The sequence below is a fragment of the Hoplias malabaricus genome, chromosome 14 (assembly GCF_029633855.1).
Source record: "Hoplias malabaricus isolate fHopMal1 chromosome 14, fHopMal1.hap1, whole genome shotgun sequence".
In the NCBI taxonomy this organism is placed as follows: Eukaryota; Metazoa; Chordata; class Actinopteri; order Characiformes; family Erythrinidae; genus Hoplias; species Hoplias malabaricus.
In genome coordinates, this window is record NC_089813.1 from 35,664,776 (window position 1) to 35,676,551 (window position 11,776).

The following is an 11,776-nucleotide window of genomic DNA, read 5'->3' on the forward strand; positions in this document are numbered from 1 at the left end:
AGCCGCTTCTTTGCTTGACATCTCCACATCCTTTCAGATGCAGTGCTATCTTCACATAGACACTATTGTATTTTTCCATTTCCGTGCTGAAACAGGCTTTAGTCTAGTCCCAAATGGCCCACATGCAGGACGGCCACAGTCCTGTTTCTTTCTGCTGCTCAGAATGGTGCTCACAAGGGCCCTCTTTGCACTTTCACTGTGGCCTGTTGTGAGGACTGCAAAAATGCAGGCTCAACAGAGCACTGTTACACAAAATTCCTTGAGATATAGACGGCAACCACTGAATGGATATTTTTGTTAAAGGCTATCCAGCAAACAGGAAGGTATGAAAATGTGTGTATGATACTGTTTATTTACTTAAATCTGGCACCTGTAGAACCTGCAGACAATGCAAGTATGTCTCAAATTCATGTAAATGGTCTTTTTGAGGTCTGTATTTTTGAGGTGGTCTAAAGGCCTTACCCAGTAAACAAGGAACGTCCCTGGACGTTCAAAATAGGTCTAAAAGTAGTCTGTCCGTCAAGGACATATTTTAAACGTCAGTGGACGTCCAAAATCCATCTTAATAAGTTAGTTAAGTGGTGACCAATCGATAACGTCAGTGGACGTCCAAAATGCGTTTTATACAAGTAATTTATTTCGGGACCAATTAATAACGTCTATGGATGTTCAAAATACGTCTAATAGTTGCTTTTCAATGTAGGTCTCTGGACGTCTTTTCAACTTTCATTTTCAACCTTAAGCGAACGTTGATTAGACGGCAGTCATTACGTTATTTCAACGTTGAATCAATGGCTAAATGTTTACTAAATGTTTACTCTATTTGGGTCAGGGCTTTTTACACCTGCTGTAGGTTTATATGTTAAAAAAATAAATAAATAAATAAATAATTTATATATATATATATATATATATATATATATATATACATACACACACACACACACACACACGTGTGTGTGTGTATACAGGGGGTCCTCGACTTACGACGTTGATCCGTTCCGGTGTAAGTCGGAAGTCAGTGCTTATACACAATTACAACTTAAGATCTATTAATAAAGGCTTCATATTTCAGATCTTATGACATCACTAACAATGAAAACTAAAATCTTATTATGAAAGAGTCATTTATGAGAAACTTCCAGATCATCTTGACTTGTGAAATAGCTGTACAGACTTTTTAAATACTAGAAAACTGTTTGCTGCTTCTTCTTTCGTCTTCTATTGATCTTTGTTGACTCACCGACTCTGGGCTAGTTCTCTTCCTCTATGTAATAGTTTTCCTTCTCTAACATTTTTTTTGCTGAATGGACTGATCTGATGGTCAGGTGAGAGTTCATCAGCTGATGTCTGTGTCATTGGCTGGAGCACCCTCGTTCGTGTGGAGCTGTGGGAATTTAGAGTTTAGCATTGTAATGTTTTAAGTTTAGTGCATTACTTTAGTCTAAAGGGGTGGATTCTGCTTTACAGAGGTAAGACCCTTATACTTCCACACAAATATGCATTCATGGTGTTTAATGTTTTGTTTGCGCACTAGATTTACAAACAACATTTTACATTGGTGTGTGAGGAGTGGGTTCTGTGAAGAGCGTTAATACATAATTACTGCTCTCTTTTCAGAAAATGTAGCGCAAAGGATTGATATCTGATAAAGAAGTGTGAAAATCAGTCAGTCACATCCCACTCACCATTTCATAGTTCTCAGTTGAGATTGTTAAGGAAAGTGGTACATGTGATGTTCACATAGAGATCAACACTGTTTTATTACAATATATTTGTAATATTTGCATTTTATGTATTATTCATGTTTATGGAGCCCCTATAAGTCAAGGGAAAAATATTAAAGTGACTTAAAAAACCCTTTTATTTTTATTTTAGATTTAAATTGATTAGAAAGGGTATTAATGTAGAAATTAGCTTCTATGGTCTTTGGGAATTTTAGTTAAATCGTATGTGGAAAGGAAGTACACAAGTACAGGGAAGTGCAGAAGTGTAAGACAATGTATAACGTTAAAATGACCTCGTTTACACACCACCTGTTGCTCTGCATACTGTTAACCCTCTCTCACCCTGGCTGTGTCTGATAGAAGGGTGCAACCTCAAAGCGTGCTGTCTCTCATGTCAGTGCCTTTAGAAAGCAGTATTTGTTTTACATTAAGGTGTTTGTAGTTGTGCTACTTTAGAGACAGGCTTTAAATGCAGACAGATATTTCCACAGGTTACTAGGACACAGGAATACCTACAGTGCTCGCCAAAATAATTACAGCTTTGAAATTGCTGACGTAGAAAGCAGGCAGCATTTACACAAACAGACACGACTCTCAGAATACTGCCCTATTAGACAGCATTATAATCATTCCTGACACAGCTCCTGTTCAATGGTCATGACCACCACAGATTTTCACTGGATTATTCCCAGCACTGCAGTGACACTGGTGTGGTGATAGTGTTATGGTACAAGTGGATCAGACACAGTAGTGCTGCTGGAGTTTTTTAAGACCCTGAATGTCACTGCTGGACTAAGAATAGTCTACCAAACAAACATACCCAGCCAACAGTGTCCTGTGACCAAAGCTGGACTAGAGGATGATCGCCTGTATGACCGTTGCTGCAGATAAAATCTGTGTAGAAATAACGTCGTTATTTTAATGTTATGGCAGATATGTATTTTATTCATTCATTTGTATTGTACAACCCAAAATTAAAGAACAAATGCCAAATTTTCCCCCAAAAGGAAATAGAAAAAATGAAAATGTGGCTTAATTTTGGGCCGCGTGCTGTTTATGACGCTGTCTGACGTCAGGGTTTGTGTCCAATCGCAGCGCAGTAAGGGCTTCTTGCTGAAGACTTGTTTTGATCGTTTGGTTCCTGTGTTCGTTGGAAACAGGACGGTGGAGTCGAGAGGTCGGTAAAATCCTTTCTCCTTTATTTACACATCTGGTAGCGTCATGTGTTGTTCTAGACCGGTTTTTATACCGTATTCATTGCAGTAACAGGTTTTAACTGGGTGTTTTGGGTCCAGAGCGACGATAACGTACCTCTCTTTAGACCAACGGCTTTTTAATTAAACAACAAACTCCTGCTGAATTGTTTAGGTCATAAATTAAGACACAGCGCGCAGATTTGTGAGAGAACTAGCTACTTATATTTTAAACAAAATACTTGGCAGCTTCTTTAATTCATTATATTCAGTGGTAGGTTGTGTCGTGTCCTGATTATTTTTAAACAATTTATGCTACCTCTGCTCAGGTCTACTCTATATCTTACTATTTAGCGACTTAGCTACTCTCCTTTAAATATAGTTACTAATTCCTGCTAAAGGCCTATCGCGAACTCTGGGCATCTGCGTTTTATTTAAGTTCAAAATAATCCAGAATCTTCAGTTTGGCACAATTTGTGTTCATTAGGTAATATCTATATGTTAAAAATCAGGGCATAAAATGTCTCCCCAATGATTTAAACTCAGCAATAACCCAGAAAGCGAGTATATATCGGTCCACTGGCATAAAAAGGCTGGCACACCACTGACTGTAGACCACAGCTGGTCCACCATTGGACCAGTCAAATTACTGTCCTGTACTGGATATAACTCATTTATAATCTCCTCAAACAGATTTTACATTCACAGAGACTTTTATTCTGGAAAACGAACTAATACAAATATTACCAACAACTATGAGAGATATAATAATGAGTATAAGTCTGATATAAATTATTAAATTCTAAAAATGTTGACACTGTGCTGGATTAACTACTGACGTGCAGACTGACCAATTAAATGTTTACAGGTAAGGTTATCAACCAATAACGGTAGCTCTACACTCATATCGTCCAATCAGAAGATTTTAGGCTACTTCACCACGCCCCCTTCTCACTCAAGCGAACCAATCGGAATAGGGGAGGGCGGGACAAGTTTGTGAACGAAACGCTTCTCGAAATTCTATGTACGCTCTAGAAAAACAAAATCCCGGACGTTTGTGAAATTCCGCCCGGACATTTTAAAGTCTAAAAAAGAGGACATGTCCGGGTAAAAGAGGACGTCTGGTCACACTAGTTTAATCAGTGGTCCGCCCACAAACGCTGTGTATAACACTAGTGGACCTCCAACTTTGCCCTCAGTGGGACAACAGTGGTCCGCCGTCTCCGTGCTCTCAGGGAAACTGTTATTATAACACATAATTTGAGGGAGTGCCCAAACATTTCACTGTTGGGAGTAGAAGCCAATGTTTTATGATATTTATGTTTATAATACCCTTAACACTGGAAGTAGGAGGCTATTTAAGATTTGGCCTAAGACAGTATCTTTCTTGAATTTTACTAATAATACATCATCACAAATGTTTATCATGTTTACAGTGATGTCAGACGGGGTTCTTTCTCGTGGTGGATTTCTGTACGGTGGAAATGGAAACTTTAGCTCCATTTGTCCTAATGGTACTCAGTGGGTTTGGGAGGGACTTGGAGAATGTGCCCAGGATGCGAGGGACATGTCCAGCGTTGTCCTGGGCCTGCTGTCCATAGTCTGCTTTATGGTGTCCAGTTTACCGTAAGTACCTCCATTTAAATACATTAAAGTTTTCTTGTTTAATTTGGACCTGGAGATACAAGTCTTGTATAACATGTACATTGGTGTCATCCTTCAAAAGCTGAGAAAGAAGAGCATCAGAATTGTCCACGCTTTTTCTACGGAGATGTTTACAATGATCTCTCATGTGATCTATCTATAGTTACACTTACATAGCGCTTTTCTAGACACCCAAGGACGCTTTACAATCCACACACACACTGGCGAGAAGCGGCAGCCAAACGCGCACAGCGAACTCTCAACCAGGAACGACCCTCCACCAGGAGGACTGCATCGGGCACTGGGATTTCACCCAGGACAGAGCGCCAATCCATATCTGGGCACACACACATTCACTCACACAAACAGACATTAATTCACATACACACTCATTCACCAGGACATTTATTAGAGAGGCCAACTCACCTACCCTCCATGTTTTTGGACTGTGGGAGGAAACCGGAGACCCCGGAGGAAACCCACGCAGACACTGGGAGAACATGGAAACTCCACCCAGATGGGACTTGAACCCAAGATCCCAGCGCTGAGAGGCGAACGTGCTCATGACTAAACCACCGTTGTTAATAAAATCAGTCTCCCCGTGTCTATGTGGGTTTACTCTGTGTTGTCTGGTTTCCTCCCATGGTCCAAAAACACAGTGGATTGGCTACTCAAGTGTCCAAATGAGTGTGTCTGTCGCCCTGCGAAGGACTGGTGCCCCCTCCAGGGTGTGATCTTACCTTGCACCTAATGATTCGGAGTAGGCTCCGGACCCTGAAATGGTTACAGACAATGACTGAAAAGCTGCTTCAATCATGTCACATTATGAATTAAAGTATCCCAGGATAATATCTAGACGTTTTAGAAAAAATGTTTCTACAATAAGATTTAACCTCCATGAAACGTAGTGAATCCTCGAAATGTTTTATTTAGCTTCTTATTGTTTCCACTCAATACAAATATACAAGCCAAAATGACCCTAAATGGGGCATAGAGCAGTGAAAAGTGCTGTATGTGTTGTCTTTTTTTTCGTTGTTGTTGTTTCTAGTCATTCCTAAGATAGTTTCCGAATTATCGCATGCTTTAAATGTTTTCCTTTTCTTTTCCCTTTTGTTTCCAGTCAATACTACAAGTCGTGTCAGACTGGAAATATGGATAGTGCCTTGTCCATTTGGTTCTTGTTGTTGTGGTTAGCAGGAGACTCCTGTAACCTTATTGGCTCTTTCTTGGCCGACCAGCTCCCTCTTCAAGTAAGAAACAAATATAATAATAATTAAAAGGAAATTTCACATTTTTTTCTGCATAGTTCAGGATTAAGTTGTACCTACAGTCATTCGGATTGGTTTGATGTTGAGGGCCTCGTTCTAGAGAAATCTATAGAGACTCTGTCTTTTAAAGTTGTGATAGTAACAGACAAAAATGTACCTAACAACAGCCTATTTCTCATTAAAACACTGAATGAGTTTGAACACATCTCGATGATTAGATTATGTGGAATTCTACACAGGTCTGAATAGTGATCAATGGCATTGAATAATGATTAACGGCTTTGGGAGGCCACTGATTTCTTTGTCTTGTTGAGGTATCCCTCTTGCTTTCTCTCTCACAGACCTACACTGCAGTGTACTACGTTTTTGCTGACCTTTTGATGTTGAGCATGTATACCTACTACAAGCTAAAGCATAAAGTGACCTTCTTCAATTCAGCAAGAGGTATTGTTTTATTTTGGCTTTAACTAAAGGTATCAAGATCACGCTCCTATATCTATACTATTATTTCAGTATTCAGTAGTTATGATATTTAAACGTGTTACAGCTTGAAGGCCTCAAGCCTGAGAGTCCATGTTCCCTGCCCTGCATACCTTCCTGTGTTGTTCATTATTCAGCGTCAGTGTGGCATGTGTTAAGTGCAGTTAGAATGTGCTGATGTGACTGAAAATCTGAGCGGTGCTCTTCTGCTCTGGTCTGTAGGTGGAGACAGAGCGGTTCTGAATGCATTTGGAGTTCTGTGTATTCTCGGAGTGTCTGCCTCTTTTCTAAAGCTCCCAGTCTCTCAGAGTGAGAGAGAGACTGTCCCTCACTTCATGGGGAGATCTCTGCTGGCTGTGGATCAAGGAATGGGTTCCATACAGGTGAATAAATTCAGCCATGTTCACTCTTCATATATCTTTTTCCAAAGTGGACTTCTCAATGTCACATCACAGCTGATGTCAGTGCAGTAGTTCCCAACCCTGATGACTCCACTTGCCATTATTGTCATTATACCCTGCTGTAATAGACCTACGTCCACTTTGGCTTGATGATGATATAATAAACATGTAGTAGTAGGATCTTCACAATCAGTCATTTATAAATATTATGTTGTTGCTTGTGTAAAATATTGCTTCTAAAATATGAAACCATCCGGACAGCATTTTCCGATTGTACTATCATAAAAATCAACCACAGTTTTAGTTTTTCCTATTTTGGTTGTTCTTCATGAAATACCTGCTACCTAAAATAGAACTATCTCCTGCCTTTGCTTGGGATTAAAGGCTAAGCACCACTTAATGGACCTCCATGAATATTTCACATTATTTTAGTTACTGACAGATATAAGTATGAATTAAAATGAAAATAGCAGATTAATTTGCTTTAAAAAAAAAATTGACGGAAAAACCCGAGCTCGCTACGGAAATTCTTGAACGCAACCGTGACGTCACTGGTGGACAACAGCTGAACAACGCCGCGGTAAAACACCGTTATGACTGACTGTTATGACAGTATCTAGCTAAATAACCAACATTATTCATGACAATAGCCTAGCAATAAGCTAAACTCAAATGTAGAGGTACCGTTATTCTTGTAAATGTGATCGAAGTCGAACTCGAATTCATCCGACACAGCTACGTAGCCGAGTATAATCTGAGACACAGAGTTTAGCAAGTCAAGCTAACGTTAACTAACACCAACTAAAACAGGCGAAGTGAGTGTCCTTACCCTGTTTACCTCCATGTTACAGAGGCTCTTGAACACCTTTCGTTGGTGTCCTTACATGCCCATACTGTTGGAAAAGCGCCAGTGAAATGAGCTACAGATAACGGAGTGAGCGGAAGGTCTTTCCAAAGTGCCCGTTTAGAGTGGACAAATTTAGTCCCTTTTCTGGATATTTTGGGATCTTTGGGCCATTTGTTCACAGATGTCCCACTGTACATTGAATGATTGCAGCCAAAAACAACACACCTTTTCATCATTTTGCATTAAATTAAGTGCAACTTCTAGAGTTGTTGTCCACCATCTACGTCACAGGCAAGACGCCTATTAGAGTTTCCGAACACCGTTGGGGGGGGGACCAACGGTCTTTTAAACCTTGTTCCTTGAGTTAGTAAGAAATAACATGTTTTCTGACTATCAATAAACACAAGTTAGGAACTCAAACTCCACTGTATTTATTTGTTTGACACTTTCATATCGCTGGTGCTTAGCATTAAATCTTATAAACTAACCCTTATTGATCTAATATGCATCTTTAGGCTTTCACCACAAAGGAGATTATAGGCTTTACGATTGGCTCGCTGTCCTCGCTGCTCTACCTATGCTCCAGACTGCCACAGATGTACATAAATGTAAGTCACACTCCACCAGTATATAACTTAACCATGGATGGAACATAATATATTTTTTCACCATTATCCCCTGAAATGAACCATTTTCCTGTCTTTACTCCTGTTATTACATTTAAAAAGTAAATGCTGCACATGCTTAGTGTGAGAAATGTTGTGAGAAATGAGCCATGGTGATTGTCATATTCCCTTCCTCTCTCTCTCACCTATCTACAGTTCCGGAGAAAGTCAACAGAAGGTGTGTCATATTTTCTTTTTGCACTCGTCATTCTGGGTAACATCACATATGGCCTGAGTGTGCTGCTGAAAAACCCAGAGCGTGGCCAGGGTGAGGGCAGCTACATTGTCCACCACTTGCCCTGGCTCATTGGCAGCCTGGGGACACTGACTCTAGACCTCTTGGTATCCTTTTACTCACACAAAACATATAGATGTCTGTTGCTTTAAAATGTGGGATAATGCTGCTATGCCAAAGCTGCTGGTTCACTTTGGATTCGTATCAGAGTTCCCTGGTGTTTACTGTAAGAGCCAGGGCTTCAGTCCTGTCCTTAAATGTTATAAATACCTGTGCAATAATGCTAACTTCTGCTAACGCTCCTATGGGATCTTTAGTACTGTGTTAGCATTAAAACCCAGAAATTGAAAAGATTCTAAAAGCACTTTTCTTTTGTGCAGGTTTATTTAACACTAGAAATGCCTGATTTTGAACACAGACTAAACAAGGATTCCAGGATTACACAATCATGGCATGTTTTCTTTGGTCAGAAAGTTCCAAATTGATTAGTCACAGTTTTGAGGCAAAAACAGATGATATTACTAGGTGTGTGTGAAAGAATAAGCCTTGGTTAACAGAATCCTACTTCAGAGAGAAACAGAAGTTTCACATGGTTACTTTTGTCCAGTCTTTGTTATTCCCCTTTGACACTTCTCCTCAGATAACTCTGCAGTTTATCATTTACCGTAAAGCTCCATTGGAGAGCGGTGACAAATCAGATGAGACCACAGCACTTCTGCACAACTGAACCAACATCCTCTTCACAGAGGCACTAAGACACTGAGGACACTCTGCGGTGATATTTCCACATTTCTGCGAAACCACTGTTGGAGCGCTCCCATTTATTTTAATTTTTTTTTATTAAAAATTGTTCATTTTTATTTATACTAGTTTTATATTGTGTTTTTTGTTTTTAAACTAGCTGTTCACCTTGTTTTTGTGTAATTATGGGATATGTAGCCCACCTGATTTTAAACCAAAGGGAGCCTTTTTAAGCGCAAGTCTTTTACTTGGGTTTGTGTAATACACTTCTTGTGAAATGGTGCAATATCGTTAAGTCTGGAGAAGAATGGTGCCAGTAGATGGACACACATGATCATTTACAACGTTAAACATTTACTGTACTTTTATAAAATGCCTTTCATTTTAATTAACACTTTTTTTTTAATTATCATTATTTCATGTTTTTGTTTTCCCTCCGCAATCTAAGTGGTAACGGATGCATTTATTTAATTTGTGTTAATTTTGCTGCTCTGTGAAACAGACAAACGTACCTTTCGTTAAAAAACAAAAACAAACAAAAAAGATGGACATGTTCTTTTCTGCAGCCTGTGACTTTTTAAACAAATTCTATAGTCTTTTTTTTGTCAATGTCAAAAAAAACCTCTTGAAACTGAAACACTTTTCCTGTGTGCATTGTTCCATGATGTTATGGGATCACCTGTATTCTGTGGGTGTAAAAATACAAATAATACTACAATCAAGAGAACCCCTTCTGCTCTTTGAAATCTCACCACATGAAAGACTACAGTTAACTCGAGCACTGTTATAAGACAAAACCACCTCCACCACTGTGAAAGCAACTGTCATGTTTATTAAAGCATGTTGGTTTTATTTATTTGCCAAATGCACGTTGACATCCCCCTCTGGTCGTTAATTATTTAGAGGTTATTTTAGAGAAATCAATAATTAAAGAAATAACGCCTCATTAGATGTAATCTGTATCTACACTTTGCTTCAGAAAGTGCAGTTAATATGAATATGCAGTTAGTCCTCGCCTTTATCTTCACTCACCCCGCCAACCCTCGTCTGCCAATCAAAAGCCCCACAGCACCATTGACGGGAATGGCTCTTTTTGGCGTATGGCACCCTGGCTTTGTGAACTCACTGCTGTTTCAAAGTGGAAATGCTCAGTCATGGTGCTGTTTGATTATTTTATGTACATTATGACACGTCTTCTAATAACTCGACACTGACATGTTAGGGTTAAACCCTTGATTTTTCTTGGAGGGCTTTTTTAAATGATTATTCAGAGGATGTAGAGAAATTGTGCGGCACGGTGGCGCAGCAGGTAGGTGTCGCAGTCACACAGCTCCAGGGACCTGGAGGTTGTGGGTTTGAGTCCCGCTCCGGGTGACTGTCTGTGAGGAGTTGGTGTGTTCTCCCTGTGTCTGCGTGGGTTTCCTCCGGGTGCTCTGGTTTCCTCCCACAGTCCAAAAACACACGTTGGTAGGTGGATTGGTGACTCCAAAGTGTCCGTAGGTGTGAGTGTGTGTTGCCCTGTGAAGGACTGGCGCCCCCTCCAGGGTGTGTTCCCGCTTTATGCCCAATGATTCCAGATAGGCTCTGGACCCACTGTGACCCTGAACTGGATAAGTGCATACAGATAATGAATGTAGTGAAATTTGAAGGTAAATGTGTCAGGTTTGGAACACTTCTAATGACCTCAGGTCTTGACAGCCTGGAGTTTTAAAAGCAATACTAAGTTTTCCTTAAACGAAACTTGCTCAGACCTGCACTTCCTGATACGGATGTGCTGGAAACTACAGAATGGCAACAACTTCAGGGCCCTCTGTATGTAGGTGTGCATTTCCTAATGAATCGTCTTGTGTAATAAAACTCGCTCAGTGGCCACTTAAGACGCTTCTATGTTCTTTTGCGGAAATCCTCCTGCTCCCCCACGGTTGCCTGCCTGTGTGTTGTTCCTGGAAAATGCGCCCATGTTGTTTTTCCTCATTAGCAGTGTCCCTGTCATTAGTGTCCCGTGAGTTAAGAGAACCAGGGTGGAATTTGTGACCTTGAATTTCCCCTTTGCCCCCATGGTTAGAGCCCACACATGGAGAAAGAGGGTCAGGACAGTACTATTCTCAGTGTGTGTGTGTAGGGGGGACTGAATTGTGCAGCGACAGCGAGCGGGGGAGTGTGTCACGGTGATTGTGAAACCCAGGATCGAGTGAGCGAGGCTGCAGGAAGAGTGGAGAGATAGCGACCGCTCATCCATCAGAGGCCTAACTGGCGCTGTTTATAAATACTGCTCTGCTGGGAATGTCCTAATGAGCAGCACTCATTCACACACTGCTGCCTTTCACTTTCTCAAGCAAGTAAAGGAATGTACTTCATCCTCCTCTGATTCTAATAGGGTCTTACACATTCTCTCACTTTCTAATCCCCTTTCTAACAGCTACATTAGTTTGCACACCTCGGCTTCTATTAACTGTTAGCTACGTTAGGCTCTTGGTTGCAATGCAAAACTAAAACATGAAACTGCTTGCTAATCTTCACTGATGGATTATTTGGAAATTTATATGGTTTAGTTATTTTCAGCAATCTGTTCCTT

General features: G+C 40.3%; 1 protein-coding gene across 1 annotated transcript; it reads left to right on the top strand.

Moving 5' to 3' along the window:
- The first annotated feature begins 1,407 nt into the window (after nucleotides 1–1,407).
- Nucleotides 1,408–9,783, top strand: slc66a1 (solute carrier family 66 member 1). The gene is made up of 9 exons (XM_066644413.1): nucleotides 1,408–1,472; nucleotides 2,823–2,904; nucleotides 4,357–4,546; nucleotides 5,685–5,814; nucleotides 6,174–6,276; nucleotides 6,535–6,695; nucleotides 8,076–8,168; nucleotides 8,382–8,567; nucleotides 9,101–9,783. The coding sequence occupies exons 3-9, from the start codon at nucleotides 4,359–4,361 to the stop codon at nucleotides 9,185–9,187; spliced, it is 948 nt and encodes a 315-aa protein (XP_066500510.1). The 5' UTR covers nucleotides 1,408–1,472; nucleotides 2,823–2,904; nucleotides 4,357–4,358; the 3' UTR covers nucleotides 9,188–9,783.
- Nucleotides 9,784–11,776: the final 1,993 nt, after the last annotated feature.

Excerpts from the sequence above, each read along its gene's own strand:
- slc66a1 (XM_066644413.1), top strand. The coding sequence starts at position 4,359 with ATGTCAGACGGGGTTCTTTCTCGTGGTGGATTTCTGTACGGTGGAAAT. Across the intron at positions 6,696-8,075 it reads AAGGAATGGGTTCCATACAG|GCTTTCACCACAAAGGAGAT; the intron begins GTGAATAAATTC and ends ATGCATCTTTAG. Across the intron at positions 8,169-8,381 it reads TGCCACAGATGTACATAAAT|TTCCGGAGAAAGTCAACAGA; the intron begins GTAAGTCACACT and ends ACCTATCTACAG.